The 18,298-nt window shown below is 35.2% G+C and overlaps 1 protein-coding gene and 2 long non-coding RNA genes across 4 annotated transcripts; 2 read left to right on the forward strand and 1 right to left on the reverse strand.

Moving 5' to 3' along the window:
• The first annotated feature begins 1,676 nt into the window (after window positions 1-1,676).
• Window positions 1,677-2,611, forward strand: LOC113707351 (uncharacterized). Its single transcript, XR_003452201.2, has 2 exons — window positions 1,677-2,147; window positions 2,252-2,611. It is a non-coding gene; the product is annotated as an uncharacterized lncRNA (long non-coding RNA).
• A 433-nt stretch (window positions 2,612-3,044) lies between these two features.
• On the reverse strand, window positions 3,045-4,253 carry LOC140013211 (uncharacterized). 2 transcript variants are annotated; one of them, XR_011820278.1, is made up of 2 exons: window positions 4,117-4,253; window positions 3,045-3,427 (listed from the first exon to the last, which is right to left on the reverse strand). It is a non-coding gene; the product is annotated as an uncharacterized lncRNA (long non-coding RNA). The 2 variants fall into 2 exon arrangements; XR_011820277.1 differs by lacking the exon at window positions 4,117-4,253 and adding an exon at window positions 3,922-4,109.
• Window positions 4,254-12,181: 7,928 nt separating this feature from the next.
• On the forward strand, window positions 12,182-17,518 carry LOC113707276 (blue copper protein). The gene is made up of 5 exons (XM_027229517.2): window positions 12,182-12,372; window positions 12,866-13,078; window positions 13,822-14,138; window positions 16,183-16,360; window positions 16,978-17,518. The coding sequence occupies exons 1-5, from the start codon at window positions 12,354-12,356 to the stop codon at window positions 17,319-17,321; spliced, it is 1,071 nt and encodes a 356-aa protein (XP_027085318.2). The 5' UTR covers window positions 12,182-12,353; the 3' UTR covers window positions 17,322-17,518.
• The last annotated feature ends 780 nt before the right edge of the window (window positions 17,519-18,298 follow it).

Here is an 18,298-nt window from a genome sequence, read left to right on the forward strand (position 1 = left end):
CTACTAATTATTTAGCGAGAGATAACGGGTACATGTTTTTCGAGATAATATTCGATTCGAGAGTGCATTAGTTTTTGGAGAATTAAGAATGATTAATAGTAGACTAAAAAAAAGTTAATTGAAGGATTAGAAGTGAATGAGTTCAAATTAAGTTTTTACCGCGCGCGCGTCAATAATTTCCCCAAAGTCGCGCTGGTACGACTAATTGGAGATTTGAGAAATTAATACTAGACTACTAAGGGTAAATAATTACCATATTCAATGAAGTACGTTGGAGGATTAGTGCATGAGTGTATCAAACCCAAGAGAAATTGGTGGTACGAAACACTAACGCGACACTATTGAAGGTTGACTTTTTGCCCGACACTTATGGCTACTATTCCATTCTTTCTTCCCAAGTTTTAGCACACATCTCTCTCTCCTCACTCCCTCATTTTCGGCCAGACCAAGGAGAAAGAAAAGGAATAAGAGAAAACTTCAACTTTTGCTCCATTTTGCTTCTATTCACTAGAGAAATCTTCACCCAACTCCTAAACACTTTGGAGATTAGTTTTATCTTGGAAGAAGACGTCATCTTGAGGAATTTCTTGGAGGATTTTTGGTGGGAAATTTCTGGTTTCATCAAGAGTTTCATCTTGGGTTTTGAAGGTATAAACATCTCCACCAAAGGTTTTACTTTCTTGTTTCATTTCTTGGTTTTGAAGCTTGTAGCTTCCTTATTATTGTTGTTGCTTGGATATGGTTGGTTGAAATGGGCTCTATGAACTCCCACCTTGGTTATATAAGGGCTGCCATGATTTTTATGTGTGTGTTAGTGTGTTTGTGATGAGTTTTACTAAAAGAAACTAGAAGAGGAAAAAGAAAGAGAGAAAACTGTGAGAGGAAGTAAGCTGGCCGAATCTGTCCTGTTATTGCCTTGCCTATGTTTCAAATTTTTGATGCTCAAATGACTGTGAAACTGATGTATATATGTAGTATATGGTGTGTAGAAAGTGTTTACAAAAAATCATTTGATTTGGCTGAGCAAAACTTGAATTTTCAAAATTTAAAGAAACCTGAAAATGGTAATCTGGGCTGCCGAACAGTGCTTCTTTGATCGAACATATCTCTTTGTACAAAAGTCAAAATCAAGTGCCTTTTACGGAATTTGAAACTAGACATTCTTAGCTTTAAAATGGTGTAAAAAAACAGTCTAGTTCATTTTGTGTGAACTGCAGTGAACTTATAAATCAGCTGTTCTGTTCAGCCTGTTCATTCGAATGGAAATGAGAAGCTGTAACTTGTGGCTTGAATTTGAACTGCTTGTGAACAGAATGTACACGTTTATCGTCTTAGATAAGAATTCTCAAAATGGCTTCTCAGAATGCATCGTAAAAGTACATTCCATAAACAGTAATTTTTACAGGATTAGAATAAGCTAGCTATAAGGTAAAAACTAAAAGTGGGTAAAAAATGGGCGCTGCTTAGAGCTGTTAATCGAACCGGGCAGCTCGCGAGCCGAGCTCGACCCGGCTCGATAAGAGCTCGGCTCGGCTCGTTAACAGAGAGAAACGAGCCGAGCTCGAGCTCTAATGAGTACTCGTTTATTAAACGAGCCGAGCGGGCTCGGCTCGTATAAGCTCGGTAAGCTCGAAAGATAGGGGCATTTTCGTCATTTCAGCGTGTATGTAGTACACTAACTCACTAAGTCATCTCCCGTCTGCTGTGCTGTAACCCTAATTCCTCCTTTCCTCTTTTGGTATTTTGTTTCCCATCCCACAGGCCAGAGCCGTCACCCCGCACCCGCACCCGCACCCCATTCCCCGCAACCTCCCTTCTCACTGCCAAGCGCCATCCTCCATTCTCACAGCACTGACCGTAGCCTCCATTCTCACCCAACCCCGCAGCCTCCATTCTCACCGCCAGCCTCCATTCTCCTAATTTTTTCTTTTCCCCTTTCTGTCAACTTTTTTCCCGTTCCACACCTGCAGCCGCAGCCGCACCCTCCTGACAAAAGCAGCCCACTGAATCAAGCGACTGAATTCCTTCCTTGGCCAGTAGCTCGCCTGATTCTTGCCACCGTCACTGACTCACCATACGTAGCAGCCACACGGAGCCACCTCGGTAGAGCCAGGGGCCTCTACCATACCCCGATTCACTGCATTCTGGTAACTGCCCTGTGACTCTTCCTCTTCGACAACTTCCAGATTGCTAACTCTTTTTCTACTAGTCTTCTCATTGCTGGGTTTCTTTTTCTTCTTTGAATTTGGAGCTGGAGGGCGTTTCTTCACCGGCCCACTCTGCGGCTTTGCCGCGGCGGTGGCAGCAGCAGAGTAAGCTAACTTAGACAGTGGGAGGAAATTCTTGTTCGAGTCAAGGATGGAAACAAAGTTGAATTGGGGTTGAAAACATGAATTTGAAGAGTGTGTGAAGAGATTTGGAAGAGCTGTTGATGTTATTGAAATGGAGAAAGGCATTGTCTTCTGCAAACGTCCACCAACTGTTTGTGAATTTGACTTCAACGTTTTGCCTTGTTTCTCTCAAGGAAGATGAAGATATACTTTGTTCTGTATAGGTAGTTTTGAATCGGCTTAATTGCAAAATGAGGTGTGGAAGTATTATTTATTTGTTATATATCCCCTACAGCTATTAGTTGCTGTATTTTAGTGCCTAATAAAGATCAATTAGTTGCACGCCATTCCAATCAATTAAAAATTCATTAGGAAGGTACTCTCCTTTTTCCGAAGCTCGAGCTCGAGTTTCGAGCTCGAAAAGCTCGGCTCGAGTTTGTCTCGAGTTCGAGCTCGAGCTCGAGCTCTCTACCAATATATCGAGTCGAGCTCGAGTGCCTTGTGAAGCTCGAATTAGTACTCGAGCGAGTTCGAGTTAGCTCGATTAGAGATTCGAGCCGAGCTCGATTGTCATATGCTCGAGCTCGACTCGGCTCGTTTAACAGCTCTAGACTGCCGCCGCTGCTTAAGATTAATTCGTTAAGCCGATAAACACAGTAAAAATACAAATAAGATATACAAAATAAATATGGAACTCTTTGCTATAGTGCGTAATTAATTGTTAATTGATTTGTTTTATTTTATTTTATTTATGGTGATATTCAATTACTTAAAAGGAGCCCACAACGTATAAAAAATGTATTGAAAGGGTTTCAGAGAATACACCAATCCAGCTGGTCAAAAATGCTCCAGATAGTGGGAAAGATGTAATCACTACTCTTGCAACTACAGGAAAGAAATGGTACATTTGACTTTGAGGAGCTGCAAACCACTCTGAATCTGATCAGATGAAGTTGGTTATTAACGTTCAACAAAAAGAGGGATCTTCTGACGAGAAATCAGGGACAGCAAAAGCTTTCAGTTCTGGACACTTAGAAGACATGGATGATTGCTTCATTTGCTCTCTTCGCCATGACAATGTTCTGAAGTTTGAGAGGCTGCAATGGAAAGATTAGTGCGAGATTTTAATCAATTCCTCCACTATGATATAGGGATTGCTGAAGTGAGATGCATGTATATATTGCCAATTATTTCTTCATTCGTTTTTTCTGATAATTTCAAATAATTATAAGTCCTAGTGTTTTTGCAAGGTTATGGACCATTAATAAGGTGCCCAAATTGCTTTAGGACGTATTATGAAACTCTAGGTAATTCACTAGTTTCTTAGATTGTGTCAATTTGTAATTAATACCTTTTACTTGATTGCTTGGCATGAAGGCCAAATTAATTGTTGCGGACGTTCTTGAAAAAAAAAAAAAAAGACATTCAAACAAGTAGATCGAGTTATGTAGTAAAGATTATCAATTGTGTTAAAGAATTTTTCAAAGACTCAGCATACGCAAAAAATGGTTAGCAGTGAATGAAGTAAGCCAATATCAGAAGAGTTGCTTGAAAGCTTTTTGGGAAAGCAATATAGGAAACCATTACTAACCTGTACACTTCCACATAATTCATATCAAATAATTAAAAGCTCATTGAGGTGTCGGTACATTAATCTCTAGAACTTAGAACCCTTAAAAGATGAATTAAGAAAGAAAAGATTGCCAGAACTAAAAGTGGAGAGAAGCTGACAAATGAACAATGAAATTGAGAGTAAATGAAAATGCAAACCAAAAGTAATACCCACAAGGAACCGAAATCATCTGCAAATGCTCCACAACATGTTTTTGTGGAGAATAAAAATGCTGGTTTGTTGTACTAAAAGGTGTACTATTGTACTACACTACTTGCTTGCTTTTAAGAATATATATATTTTCTTTCCCTAAATGCATGCTTATATATGAGGCTCCTTGTACATGTTTAAATACTTTAACTCGATATTAGAACTCTTTCACAGAAAACTCTTGCCTATGTTATCACTTCACATTGAATTGGGATGAGCTGGTTTGATTTGTACGTCTAGTCTTAGTTTTTTTTCCCTTCTTTTTGCTTTTTTTGGTAATGTTAAATACGTTTCATTATATCCAAAAGAAGCTTTATTTATTCATTTTGGCCTGTTGCTTTATGCCGGAAGAGAAGCTTTTTTTTTTTTTTTTTTTTTTTCCCCGGTGTCCAGTCTGCAACAATTGCAAGTTGCCACAAAAAAAAAGGGTTCTCTAGGATCGATCGAACTGAGAAACAACCAAAGGGCATGTCCAGCACATGCGAGGACAAGGAGGCCAAAAGTATTGATGGGAATCGGTCTAACTTCCCTGCTCTATTGTCCAAATGGAGATTTCGAAGCGAATATCCAGCAAGCTGGAAACAAAGGCAACCTTTCCTGGCTCAACCAATCCAAATACTGTTTTCCTTAGTATACGTTGATGATTATTTCTAGGTACAGAAATTAGAATGTTATATAGACAATTTTTTTAATGATTTTTTAAAGTATGTATGATTGGGAAGTATAGACTGTGAATATTAGTGTCGCCTACATGACCACATGATATTGTTTCAATATTCAATTGTTATCTCACTAGCTCATGAGATAAGTAACCACATGAATAGATTTATGTTGATAGTTTTAGAATCCTGAAGATAGACAAATTGGAGGAAATAAGAAGTTCCATATTCGTTGTATATAGACGTATTATATATGATATTTTATCTGATAATTACAATGATTATTAATCTGTATCTTATCATAATAAAGTATCATATATCTGAAGATATTAGAGTCTATTATAATTCTATGATGGGAGGGATTGTGACTCTATAAATACTCTAGGGCTTCTGATCCCTCTCACCACTCTGACATTCGTTATTTTTACCTATCACTAAAATAACATAATAGAGAGTTAGGTAAGGGATGGCTAGACAGCAAAGGTTTATAGTTTACAACCTTGGTGATTGGAAGGCTTGCTGAAAGGGCGGTGAAATTCTTCTCCAAAATGTCTTCAATATCTCAAGGTATGCTAATCTAGAATTTATTTATTAATTTTAATTTACAAATCATACTAAAGATCCTGCTCCTTATGTCTAACATTTGGTATCAGAGCTATGGATTGACGTTTATGATTGTAAATCTATTATGTTAGTAATTTTATTGGACTTGTATAAAATTTGATATACAATCAAATGTAAACCTAACTATTTGTTTACTTCACCATAATGACTTTGGTCTAGAATTGAAGGACCCATTTTCGTTTCCTTATGTCTAACAGGAACTGTTCGAATTTAGCTCACTGTTTATAATTGGGGTAGTACTTTTTTGGTGATTTATGTATTGCACATAACTATTGCACCGTACTTGAAGTTCTAACATATCATAATATCAAACCAATTATTAATGGGTTGACTTGGTATCACTTTAATGGTACTAATCAAATGACGTGAACGAGTTTGCATCTTTGACTCATAAAAGGAATAAACATCTGGTATTGATGATTGTTTTGAGTCTATCGGCATCACAAACTATCTAGATACTATATAAGGTTATATATATTTTTTAATCATTGAATTCCCGATCTTTACTTGTGAATACCATATAGGTTAGTTTAATGGTCTGAGACATATAAATTCAATAATTGAAAAGCCTGTAATGGGCGTCTCTTATAAGGCCAACATGCTTCAACATGACTGGTCACTTAATTGGGCACTTAATTGTTTAAGTCAATAAATGACTTTGTGCTTACATGTATAAGTTAATCGGATATTAATGTATATATATTGGAAATTTTTGGTAATGCTATTTTGAAACTTCCTTATGGTTCATGCGAGTACTATGTTTTGTAGTCCCTTAATGTTTTGAGTTGAAGTTTCTTACGTGGCATCGAGTTATGATTTCGATTTTAACATAACAAATTCATATGGCCTTAGACTATATCAAAGGTTATTGTTTGTGAATTTTTGGAATATTTGTAATATATTGCTATAATATTATAATTTCGATATGCCCTTGTTATTTTTCACTAATTCTTGAATAATATAAATTTTATTGGCATATCTATTTTGAATTTAAATATTCAAACTTGATTTGTAAAACTCAAATTATTGAATATTGAGTTAACATGTGCTCAATGGTGAGTTGACAAGATTAAATAACCTTTATAAACATTTCAAAAAAATTATCAATTAGTTATCACCAAAGTGGCCTAATCGGTAGTTTATGCAAAAGTTATTTATATCTATTTTATATGACGATTATGGTTATTAAAATTTGCCCAAAGGTATTTTAATTTCTATAGTCATGAGTTATTATATTACCCAAAGGAATATGATATCTCTATTAAAGTTGTAAGTGAATAATTGTTATCACTTACTGAGTGAATCGTTAGCATGTCGATTTTCTAGCCCAAAGGTAGAATACGATGATGCACTTGATTACTCTATATGTGTATCTTATGGCTTAACTTGTATTTACAGCTATTACTCTAGTTTCAGCTTCAGGGATTGCAGCTAATATTCCAAAGTTGAATGGGTCCAATTTTTCTGATTGGTGAGACCAAGTGCCTATCACCTTGGATTGGCTAGACTTGGACTTATGCCTCTATATTGATGAACCTGCACAACCTACTTCTGAAAGCACGAAACAAGAAAGGATCCTGCATGAGAATTGGGAGTGTTCCAATCGACTAAGCCTAATGATTGTTAAGAGTAAAATTACAAAACACATAAGGAAATCAATTCCTGATTCTGATAGGGCTCGTATGTTTTTGGCATCAGTTGAGCAGCAATTTCAGACATCGGACAAAGCTTTGGCAGGTACTCTTATGGCTACTTTGACAACTAAGAAATATAATGGGGTGAGTGGTGTTTGTGAACATATCATGGAATTGAACAATATTGCTGAACAACTTAAGGGTATAGATATGACTATTTCTGAGTCCTTTTTGGTGCAATTCATCCTCAACTCTTTTCCTCCACAAATTGGTCCTTTCAAGATCAATTATAATACACAAAAGGATAAGTGAAATGTTTCTCAACTTACCTCTATGTGTCACGAAGAGGAAGAGAGGTTGAAAAAAGAAGGATTACGGACTCAGACTGTGCATGTGGTATCACAAGATCATAATGCAAATAAACTTAAAAGGCACAAAAGGAAGTATCCTAAGGCACGAAATAAAGAGACATCCAACCATAAATGTATTGGTAGGCAGTGCCATTTTTACAAGAAGAAGGGGCACATGCAGAAAGATTGCGTAAAACGCAAGGCATGGTTTCAAAAGAAGGGTAATTTCCTTTCATTTATTTATTTTGAAACCAATTTAGTTGATGTTCCTTCTAATACTTGGTGGCTTGACTCTAGTGCAACTATTCATATTTCTAATAATATGCAGGGATACCTTACACTAGCCAACCAATGACAAGGTAAAAGACAATACTAATGCGGAACAAGATGGGGGTTAAAGTTGAAACTATTGGGACCTATAGACTTGTTCTACATTCTGGCATTTTACTAGATCTTCCAAACACTTGCTATGTTCCTAATTTTTCTAAAAATTTGATTTCTTTATCCCGTCTTGATTTAGATGGCTATAAATTTCAATTTGGGGACCAGATTTTTTCTATGTCTAAAAATAATAGTTTTGTTGGCAGTGATTTTTTAGTTGATGGATTATATAAAATAAATCTTGATCCTATTTTTTCACAATCTCTTTTCCTGCATATGAATGTTAATGTTTGCACTAAACGCAGCCGTAATAATGAAACTTCATCATTGTTGTGGCATAAACGTTTAGGTCATATATCTAATGACCGATTTAAACGACTTGTAAAAGATGGAGTTTTACCAACTCTTGATTTTACAAATTTTGGTACTTGTATAGATTGCATTAGGGGTAAACAAACTAAAAGTACCAAGAAAAATGCCACTAGACGTTTAGGGCTGTTTGAAGTGATACACACAGGTATTTGTGGTCCATTTCCTCCTTGCATAAGTGGTGAAAAATACTTTATCACTTTTGTTGATAATTTCTCACGTTATTGCTATCTCTATCTGATTAAGGAAAAATCCGATGCTTTGAGTATGTTTCAAATTTTCAAGACAGCGGTTGAAAATCAATTAGATAGAAAAATAAAAGTTGTGAGATCTAATAGGAGTGATGAGTATTATGAAAAATATGATGAAACTGATCATAATTTAGGACCATTTGCTAGGTTTCTTCGAGATAATGGAATTATTGCTCAATATACAATGCCTGGGATGCCACAGCAGAATGGTATAGCTGAAAGGCTTAATCGAATCTTATTAGATATGATTCAAAGTATGGTTAGTGACACAACTCTTCCTGAGTTTTTATGGAGTGAAGCCTTGAGGACCGCCCTATATATTTAAACAGAGTTCTTGCCAAAGCTGTTACTAAAACCCCTTATGAATTATGGGTTGGTAGAAAATCAAGTTTAAATCATATACATGTTTGGGGTTGTCCTGCTGAAACAAGGTTTTATAATCCACATGAAAGAAAATTGGATCCAAGGACTATTAGTTGCTATTTTATTGGTTATCCAGAAAAGTCCAAAGGATATCGATTTTATTGTCCTAATCATTACAATAGAATAATGGAATCGAATAACTATAATTTCTTGAAAATGAGAGTTTTAGTGGGAGTCATGACAAAAGAGATGTGGTGTTAATTCCAGAATCAAATAAAATTTCTGAAACATCACATCCTAATGGTGATAACGATACTATTATTCTCTTAGATACACAGTCTGATAATCATCATATTCTACGAAGGTCAAAAAGAACAAGGTCAATGCGATTTTAGATGACTATTTAGTGTATATGCAAGAACAAAATGGCACAGGTGTTGATGATGATCCATTGACCTTTTTACAAGCCATAAGTTGTAGTGAATCAAATGAATGGATGGATGCTATGAAAAATGAAATGGCATCTATGCAGGCTAATCAAGTTTGAGAACTGGTTGAATTACCTAAGGGTGTCGTACCTATTCAATGTAAATGGGTATTTAAGACCAAACGAGACTCAAAAAGTAATATTGACCGTTATAAAACCCGACCAGTGGCTAAAGGGGCTAAAGGATTCACTCAAAGAGAAGGAATAGATTATAATGAAACCTTCTCTCCAGTATCCAAAAAGGAATCTTTCCGTATACTTATGGCCCTTGTAGCTCATTATGATTTAGAACTACATTAAATGGATGTAAAAACGGTTTTCTTGAATCAAAATCTAGATGAAGACATTTACATGCAACAATCCGAAGGGTTTAAGGAGGAAGGCAAAGAGCAATTAGTATGTAAACTCAAAAGATCAATATATGGACTTAAACAAGCATCTCGTCAATGGTATCTTAAATTTCATGATACCATTACATCCTTTAGATTTCAAGAAAATAAACTTGATGATTGTGTATATCTAAAGGTTAGTGGAAGTAAGTTCATATTTTTGACCTTGTATATTGATAACATATTACTTGCTATTAATGCGTTAAGTTTATTGCATGAAACTAAAAGCTTTCTTGCTGAGAACTTTGAAATCAAAGATATGAAAAATGCATCTTTTGTGCTTGACATTGAGATTCACAGGGATAGGTTCAAGAAAATTCTTGATTTATCTCAAAGATCTTATATAATCAAAGTTCTTGAAAGATTTCAAATGCAAAACTGTTCAACAACTCCATGTCCCATTATTAAAAGTGATAAATTGAGTCAAAATCAATGTCCACAGAATGATCTTGAGCGACATAAAATGGAAGCAGTACCATATGCCTTAGCTGTAGGAAGTTTGATGTATACTCAAACTTGTACACGCCCTGATATTAGTTTTGTAGTTGGAATGTTTGGTAGATTTCAAAGTAATCCGGGATTTGATTACTGGACTGCAGTTAAAAAGGTGATGCGATATCTTCAAGGTACCAAAGATTTAAATTGTTGGGTACTCGGATTCGAATTTTATGGGATGTGTTGATAGTATGAAATCTACTTTTGGATACGTTTTGATGCTTGCTGGTAGAGTTGCATCATGAAAAAGTGCAAAACAAACTATAACTGCTTCTTCCACAATAGAAGCAGAATTTATAGCTTGTCATGAAGCTACTTCTCAAGCCATTTGGTTGCGAAATTTTATTGAAGGTCTTCAAATTATGGACTCTATATCCCGACCTATTATGGTATATTGTGATAATTCTACAGCTGTATTTTTCTCGAAAAATAACAAGTGCTCTAGCAAATCTAAGAATATTGAATTAAAATTTCATGTTGTTCGAGAGAGAATTCAACAGCAAAAGGTGTCCATGGAGCATATAAACACTGATTTGATGCTTGCAGACCCATTAACGAAAGAATTGGCGCCAAAGAAATTTCAAGAACATGTCAGTTCCATGGGTCTTACTATTTTATGAATATTATGTATTACTCTGGACACATAATTGCTTATATATTATTTCCTGTTTTGTGCACATTTTTGTATTTTCGAAAGAAATTAGTCAGGATATAATATATGGACCATTAATGAACATTCTTATTTTGTTGTTCATTCCTTCCTCAATTAGTTTATCTACATCTGGTTATTAAAATTGTGATATATAGAAGGGAATATGTTTGTCAATTGACATACAACCGCCATAATCCATTTTGATAACAATGTAGGGTAAACATTTTGTTGTGGCCACTTATTTTGTTTATTGATTGTGAACTATCAAATGTATGTGATCATTTGTCCAAGTGAAAAAATGTTGGAATATTAGTGTGGCCTACATGACCACATGATATTGTTTCAATATTCAATTGTTATCTCACTAGCTCATGAGATAAGTAACCACATAAATAAATTTATGTTGATAGTTTTAGAATCTTAAAGATAGATAAATTGGAGGAAGTAAGGAGTTTCATATTCGTTGTATGTTGATAGTTTTAGAATCCTAAAAATAGACAAATTGGAGGAAGTAAGGAGTTTCCTATTCGTTGTATGTTGATAGTTTTAGAATCCTCAAGATAGACAAATTGGAGGAAGTAAGGAGTTCCATATTCGTTGTATAGGTTAATTTCGAGAAGGTGTGGAGCCACCAGTTCACTCGCTGAGTCTTTTTGCATCCATGGTTGAATGGTGAAAGCGCCCGAACTCTACCAACTGAATCAAGTTATCTTATAAAAAAGCATGAATTTCGAGTCACGAGTTGCGAGTTACATTACAGGTTTTAGGAAAAAAACGAGTGTCTCCGTCATCTGCGAATCTATTGCTTTCATTGAAATAAGGAAGGGCTTCCCTGCCCCTTTGTGGGGACAGGAATGAAAGACTCAAAATAGACGTATACAATGAATATGGAACTCCTTACTTTCTTCAATTTGTCTATCTTTAGAATTCTAAAACTATTAACATACAACGAATATGAAACTCCTTACTTCCTCTAATTTGTTTATCTTTAAGATTCTAAAACTATCTACATACAATGAATAGGATTCTAAAACTATCAACATACAACGAATATGAAACTCTTTACTTCCTCCAATTAGTAAGGATTTTCATATTCGTTGTATGTTGATAGTTTTAGAATCCTAAAGATAGACAAATTGGAGGAAGTAAGGAGTTTCATATTCGTTGTATGTTGGTAGTTTTAGAATTTTAAAGATAGACAAATTGGAGGAAGTAAGGAGTTCCATATTCGTTGTATATAGACGTATTATATGTAGTATTTTATCTGATAATTACAGTGATTATTAATCTGTATCTTATCATAATAAAGTATCATATATCTGAAGATATTAGAGTCTATCATAATTCTATGATAGGAGGGATTGTAACTCTATAAATACTCTAGGGCACCTAGTCCCTCTCACCACTCTGACATTCGTTATTTTTACCCATCACTAAAATAACATAATGGAGAGTTAGGTAAGGGAAGGCTAGACAGCAAAGGTTTATAGTTTACAACCTTGGTGATTGGAAGGCTTGCTGAAAGGGTTGTGAAATTCTTCTCCAAAATGTCTTCAATATCTCAAGGTATGTTAATCAAGAATTTATTTCTTAATTTTAATTTACAAATCATACTAAAGATCCTGCTCCTTATGTCTAACATAGACTTGTTGATATCTTATGTACACAATTTGATAACTACAATGAACAACCCAAAAAAAATGATAAATTCTTTTTATGCCATTGCAACAAGTTACTAGTTTTTTCTTTTTGTTTTGCCTGATAAAAAGGATTACTAGTTTTTGTCTTGAAATCGCAAATAGATGGTATTGGTTCTAAGTTTCATGTTTGACCTAGGATTTGCATCGGCCAAAAGTGAATCTATATACATCTTTCACGAAGTACACATTTTTAACGTTAATCTGTGAACTTATTCGAGATGCGGCAATGTTCTTCCGGTATACTTCCAATTACCTTCAAAAGCCGCTGCCGTCAAAAGCCGGCTGATTTTGTCAAAGTTTAATCAACACTCTATATAAATGTTGTACCATGTATTTGTTCCACCACGCTCAAAATTAAGGCACAAAAAAGAAAGCTTTCGCAGAAGACAGAGAGAAATTTAATATACAAATGGCGTCGAAAGCTTTCTTGATTGCAGTAGCTATGGCTGCTACAATTGTCGCTCCAACAATGGCAAAGGAAATATTGGTTGGAGGTGCAGATGGTTGGAGATTGGGCATTAATTATCAGGCCTGGGCTGATGGAATTGAATTTGACGTTGGAGATACCTTGGGTATGTCAATCTCCTTCAATCCAGACCTTGATCATGATTCTTACTTTCATACATTCATCTTAAAACATTATTCTGATCCTAACAAGTCAGTAATATTAGACAAATATTAGTCATGCTCTTTTCTTTTCTTTTTTTTTTTTTTAATAATGAGAATCCTGCCATCATTTTTGTCACGTAATTTTTATTTATTTATTAGACTATATGATAAAAAATAATGAAAATATCATTGTAAAAATGTAGATTACGATTGTTGAGTGAATTAATAATGTCTGAACCCGAAGTGCTTTCTGTACTGATTTATCAAAGCTTGCTCAATTCTTAGGAGTGGTATAGCATTTCAAAAAGTAATCCTTAAAAACTAACACAGGTTGGACAGGAAAACGGTTATGCTTGTGTATCCATTATGGATGCACAAAAAGCTTTTATTATCCAATTTTACTCAATTTTCTTGATGTTGGCTTGAAATTTATCTCACATTGATTGTGAAAAGACCAGTGCGAGGAAAAGTCTAGCTAATTTTTAAGGCAAGAGATCCAAAGTGTCACTATTTTTTGGATTTTCTAACATCCAACAATATGATGGCAGAGATTATCAAATTAAAATCAGTTGAAATCTTCATTTTTATTACCAAACAAAACAAATCTCTCTGTGTGTATGTATATATATATATATATATATATATATATATATATATTAAAGATTCATCGTGTAATTCACTAACCAAGTCTTTTGGCAACATGTAGTGTTTAACTACGTGGCTGGAAACCACAATGTCATCAAAGTAAATGGGACCGACTTCCAACTTTGCGCGGCGCCGCTCGGCGCTGCACCTTTAACCTCCGGTCATGATGTGATCCTCCTCGCCACTCCCGGAAGGAAATGGTACATTTGTGGCGTTGCCAATCATTGCCAGGCTGGACCAATGAAGTTTGCCATTACTGTCCAGGTCCAGGGAGGTAGATCTCCTCCATCTGCATCTGCTCCAGGATCTCCTCCATCTGCATCTGCTCCAGGATCTCCTTCATCTGCATCTGCTCCAAGTCCTGCCTCCCCATGTTCTTGAAATTCTGGAATTGCTTCCTCAAAATATTCCTAGCTTGTGTTCTATGGGACACACCCTTTGATGTCGAACATCATCCATTACGGATGAGGGGCTTATAGGATATTGTCAATAAAGTTGCCCAAGAAGTCATTTGGATTTCTTAGTTGTGGAGGGGTAACCGTCGTGGTCTTAGATTGTTATTACATTTTCTAGTTGTATTTGTGTTCAAGTTTTAAATTACTACTACAATAATCGGACGAGTTGTTGGAGCAGCTTCCTTAATTGTTCTTTAATCATATTTAGTATGTTGTGCCTCGTAATTAATAGCTTATTACTACACTTTTATCGATTGTTATTCAACTTTGGTTGGTTATTTCCAAATGTTTTTGGGGATGAAGAAGGCCGTCTAGCGTATATCATTTCCTTCTTTGGAATCGGTTTGATGTCAATATTCTACCTGCCATATTTCTTAAAGTAGGAAAATTAAATTTTCATTCTATTTAGTGGATCATTTGAGAAATATAGACAATATTTTTAAAAAAAAAAAATGGAGTAGTTTTTCCCAAGTAATTAAGAAAAGAGTTTAGCCATTATATGTATGCATAAATAAATAAATAAATAAATAAATAAATATATATATATATATATATATATATGATGACGCAGTATTCAATTACTAAAAAAGGAGTCCACAATGTATACAAAGTGGAGTGGATGGAAACCGTTTCAAACAGCTGACCTACCAAAGGCGAAAATGCCCTAGAAAGTGGGAAAGATGCATAGTCACTCTTGCTACTCCAGAGAAGAAATGGCATATTTGTGGAGTTGGAAATCAGTACTGCAAATCTGGGATGAGGCTTGTTATTAACGTCCAACAAAAAGACGCTTCTGCTGACAAGAAATCAGAAAATATCACTTGACACCCCTGAAGTTTTAAAATGTCACTTGTCTCCCCTAATAATTGCAAAAAAAAAAAAAACTATATTTACTCTTACTTGATACATAATTCACATATCAAATAAATGGAGCTCAAAAAATTACAAAAAAGAAAAAAAAAGTAACTTTGTTCTCTTTCTCCTTTCTCCAACATTCTCTCTTACTCTTTTTGTTTTTGGATGACTATGCAATTTTTTATTTATAAATTACAAAAAATTGAATTTTTTTTTATTTTTTATTTTATGTGATTGTCATACAGTGAGGTTTGATTCGTTTTTTTATTTTAAGTTGATTTTTATAATGATCAGTATAATTTAAAGGCCACAGGTTGAGAAGAAGTTGAAAAAAAAAAAAAGAATCATAAGAAATTGATTTTGGGCATATAAAGCTAAATTGGTGCTAGTGTATTCTTTGCAAATATCATTTTTTGTTTTTCAGATTTATATTTTTATAAACTATATAGCATTATGACGTGATAATACTACTATTGGAGATTATTTTTTAGATGATAATTTTTTTTGGAGTAAACAAAGTGACTTAAAAGTTATTTAGCGAGCAAAAGAGTAGTTTAGAATTTTTCAGAATTTTGTCACACAAATAGCAAATGTATGGGATGTAAGTGATATTTTTAAAATCTTAAGGGCGCTAGGTGATATTAAGAGAAACTTCAGGGGAGGTTTTTGATATTATCCCAACCAAATATCCGACAAGCCGAGAACAAAGGCATCCCTTCCCGTCTCAATCAATCCAATTACTGATATTCCAAAGTACAGTAATGATATTTACATTAGGCACAGAATAGTTATAATACTTGACATTTTTTTTTCCTTGAAAATAAACAGCTGCTTGCTTCGAAGTTTCACCTACGACCTAGTCGAGAATCCATGAACAGCTTTTACGAAGCACACATTGTTATGTTTTTAACGTTAATTCGTTAACTTATTCGAGAAACGCATTCCACTTGCCATATCTATTTTCGATGTTCGGGTTGCCGTCATAAGCCGGCTGATTTTCTCAAAGCTCAATCAACACTCCATATATAAATGTTGCAGTACCATGTATCGGTTCCTCCAAGCTCACAATTAAGGCAAAATAAAAAGAAAGGAAGCTTTAGCAGAATACATAGAAATATAATATACAAATGGCGTCGAAAGCTTTCTTGATTGCATTAGCTGTTGTTGCTGCAATTGTTGCTCCGACAAGGGCAAAGGAAATTGTGGTCGGAGGTAAAGATGGTTGGATGTTCGGGATGGATTATCAGGCCTGGGCTGATGGAATCGAATTCCACGTTGGAGATACCTTAGGTATGTCAAAATTCCTTGAATCCACAGATACCTTAGGGATTGCAATTTGCATTTATTGTGTTCCATTCTACAACGTAATCTTGAACTCACTAACGTTGAATGAGTTAATAATAAATGTCTCGAAGCTAAAGAAGTCTCTCTTTTTTTTTTTTTTTTTTTTCTAACGCATGGGGTATCCAGGCCTTCGGCTTGACTAATCCCCCTGCGGTTTGAGAGGAGAGCCACATCCCCTCGAACACGGTAACCATGGAATTCGAACCCTGATGGGACTGAACAACGGTTACGAAGGAGGCTTCCGTGACCAACCGAGCTGCCTATGAGGGGCTCGAAGCTAAAGAACTCTATATACTGATTTTTAGTAATTTGCTCAAATAATATTTCAAAAAGCATAATCCTCAACAAGAACACAGATTGGACAGGAATAAGGTTAATCTTGGCTAGTTTTTGGGATGACAGAGCCTAATAACACCCGACAATATGGACGACAGAAATTATTAGAAATTAGTTAAACCCTTCTTTTTCTATGAACCAAAAAAAGAAAAAGAAATCTTTATCATTTAAAGTTTCATCATGTAAGAAATTCACTAACCAAGTTTTTTTTTTTTTTTTTTGGGTAGTGTTTAACTACAAACCTAGAGCACACAATGTCATCAAAGTAAATGGAACCGAGTTCAAACAGTGCGCAGCACCACTCGGGGCTGCTCCATTAACCTCCGGTCACGATGTAATCACCCTCGCCGCTCCCGGAAGGAAATGGTACATTTGTGGCTTTCCCGACCATTGCCACACTGGACAAATGAAGTTTGCCATTACTGTCCAGCCCGGTTTAGGATCTCCTTCACCTGCACCTGCTCTAACTCCTCCCAAACCCGATGCTGGAGCAGCCACCGGATTTGGTCCCTCAAAAACTTTATCTTGGATGATTGCTGCATTGGCCGCCTTCATGATGATCATGGCTTGACGGAGATTCAGGAGTAACCTTTACTACTATTTATACTTGTTTGAAAGCAGAAAGGCTCACAGGTTTCATTTTTTTTCCAGTCCTTGTAATCCATTTATTTCTACTTGTTTACGTAACACATTCAGTCAGTTAATGCAATGCATGAGGATTTGTACGAGCTTTGAATAATACAGCATCTTGATCCCGTTGTCGCTTTATTTGAGTAATTATTTTTTACAGTAGCAGTTTGATCAGAATAACAATGATGGCTTAAATATTTATAACCCGTTTTTCATTTCACAAAAGTCATCCTCAATCATTCTAATTTTGGTCAAATCCGTATAATAAGATTGGAGAAAACTTTGACGAGATGGAGGGTCAATAATAATAAAATATTTTGTCTTGTACGTAGTGAATTGATTGCAACAAATAAACCACACACGGCCATAGGCAAGGAAGGGGGGATGACATCAATGACAACAAGTACATGCAAGAATTAATATCCGTTCTCCTATTCGTCAAGATTCAACCAAGCAATCCTTCATCGAAAGAGAAGTCCCTGAAAGACAGGGCAGATTAAATGCACAAAGATTTCCAGCCATTGCAGAACTTCATGCAGGATTCATCGTCAATCACAAGAAAAGAAAGAAGGAAAAAAAGGGTACTAACATAGCAATCATTATTGAAAAAATTGGTCCATGTAAAGTAGTAGTATATAATTTTAAATTGAACTCTTTTCATTATGAGCATAGTTACCTCTTGACCTTGGGTCCTTCCGCACTACTAAAAACATACTACCATTCAAACGGAAGTTAATATAGTAGCATTTTAACTTTCTAGTAAATATGCTTTCCTTTTCCTACAAACTGCAAAATGGTTGCATGAAAAGTGCTTAGACCTGTCTTCCTAAAATCTTACTTCTGTCTGCAACTACGCTAACTATTCACAAGATTATCATTAAGCTGAGCTAGCTATGCTGAAAAAGAAGTCTCAACCAC

Source organism: Coffea arabica, chromosome 8c (assembly GCF_036785885.1).
Source record: "Coffea arabica cultivar ET-39 chromosome 8c, Coffea Arabica ET-39 HiFi, whole genome shotgun sequence".
Lineage (NCBI taxonomy): Eukaryota > Viridiplantae > Streptophyta > Magnoliopsida > Gentianales > Rubiaceae > Coffea > Coffea arabica.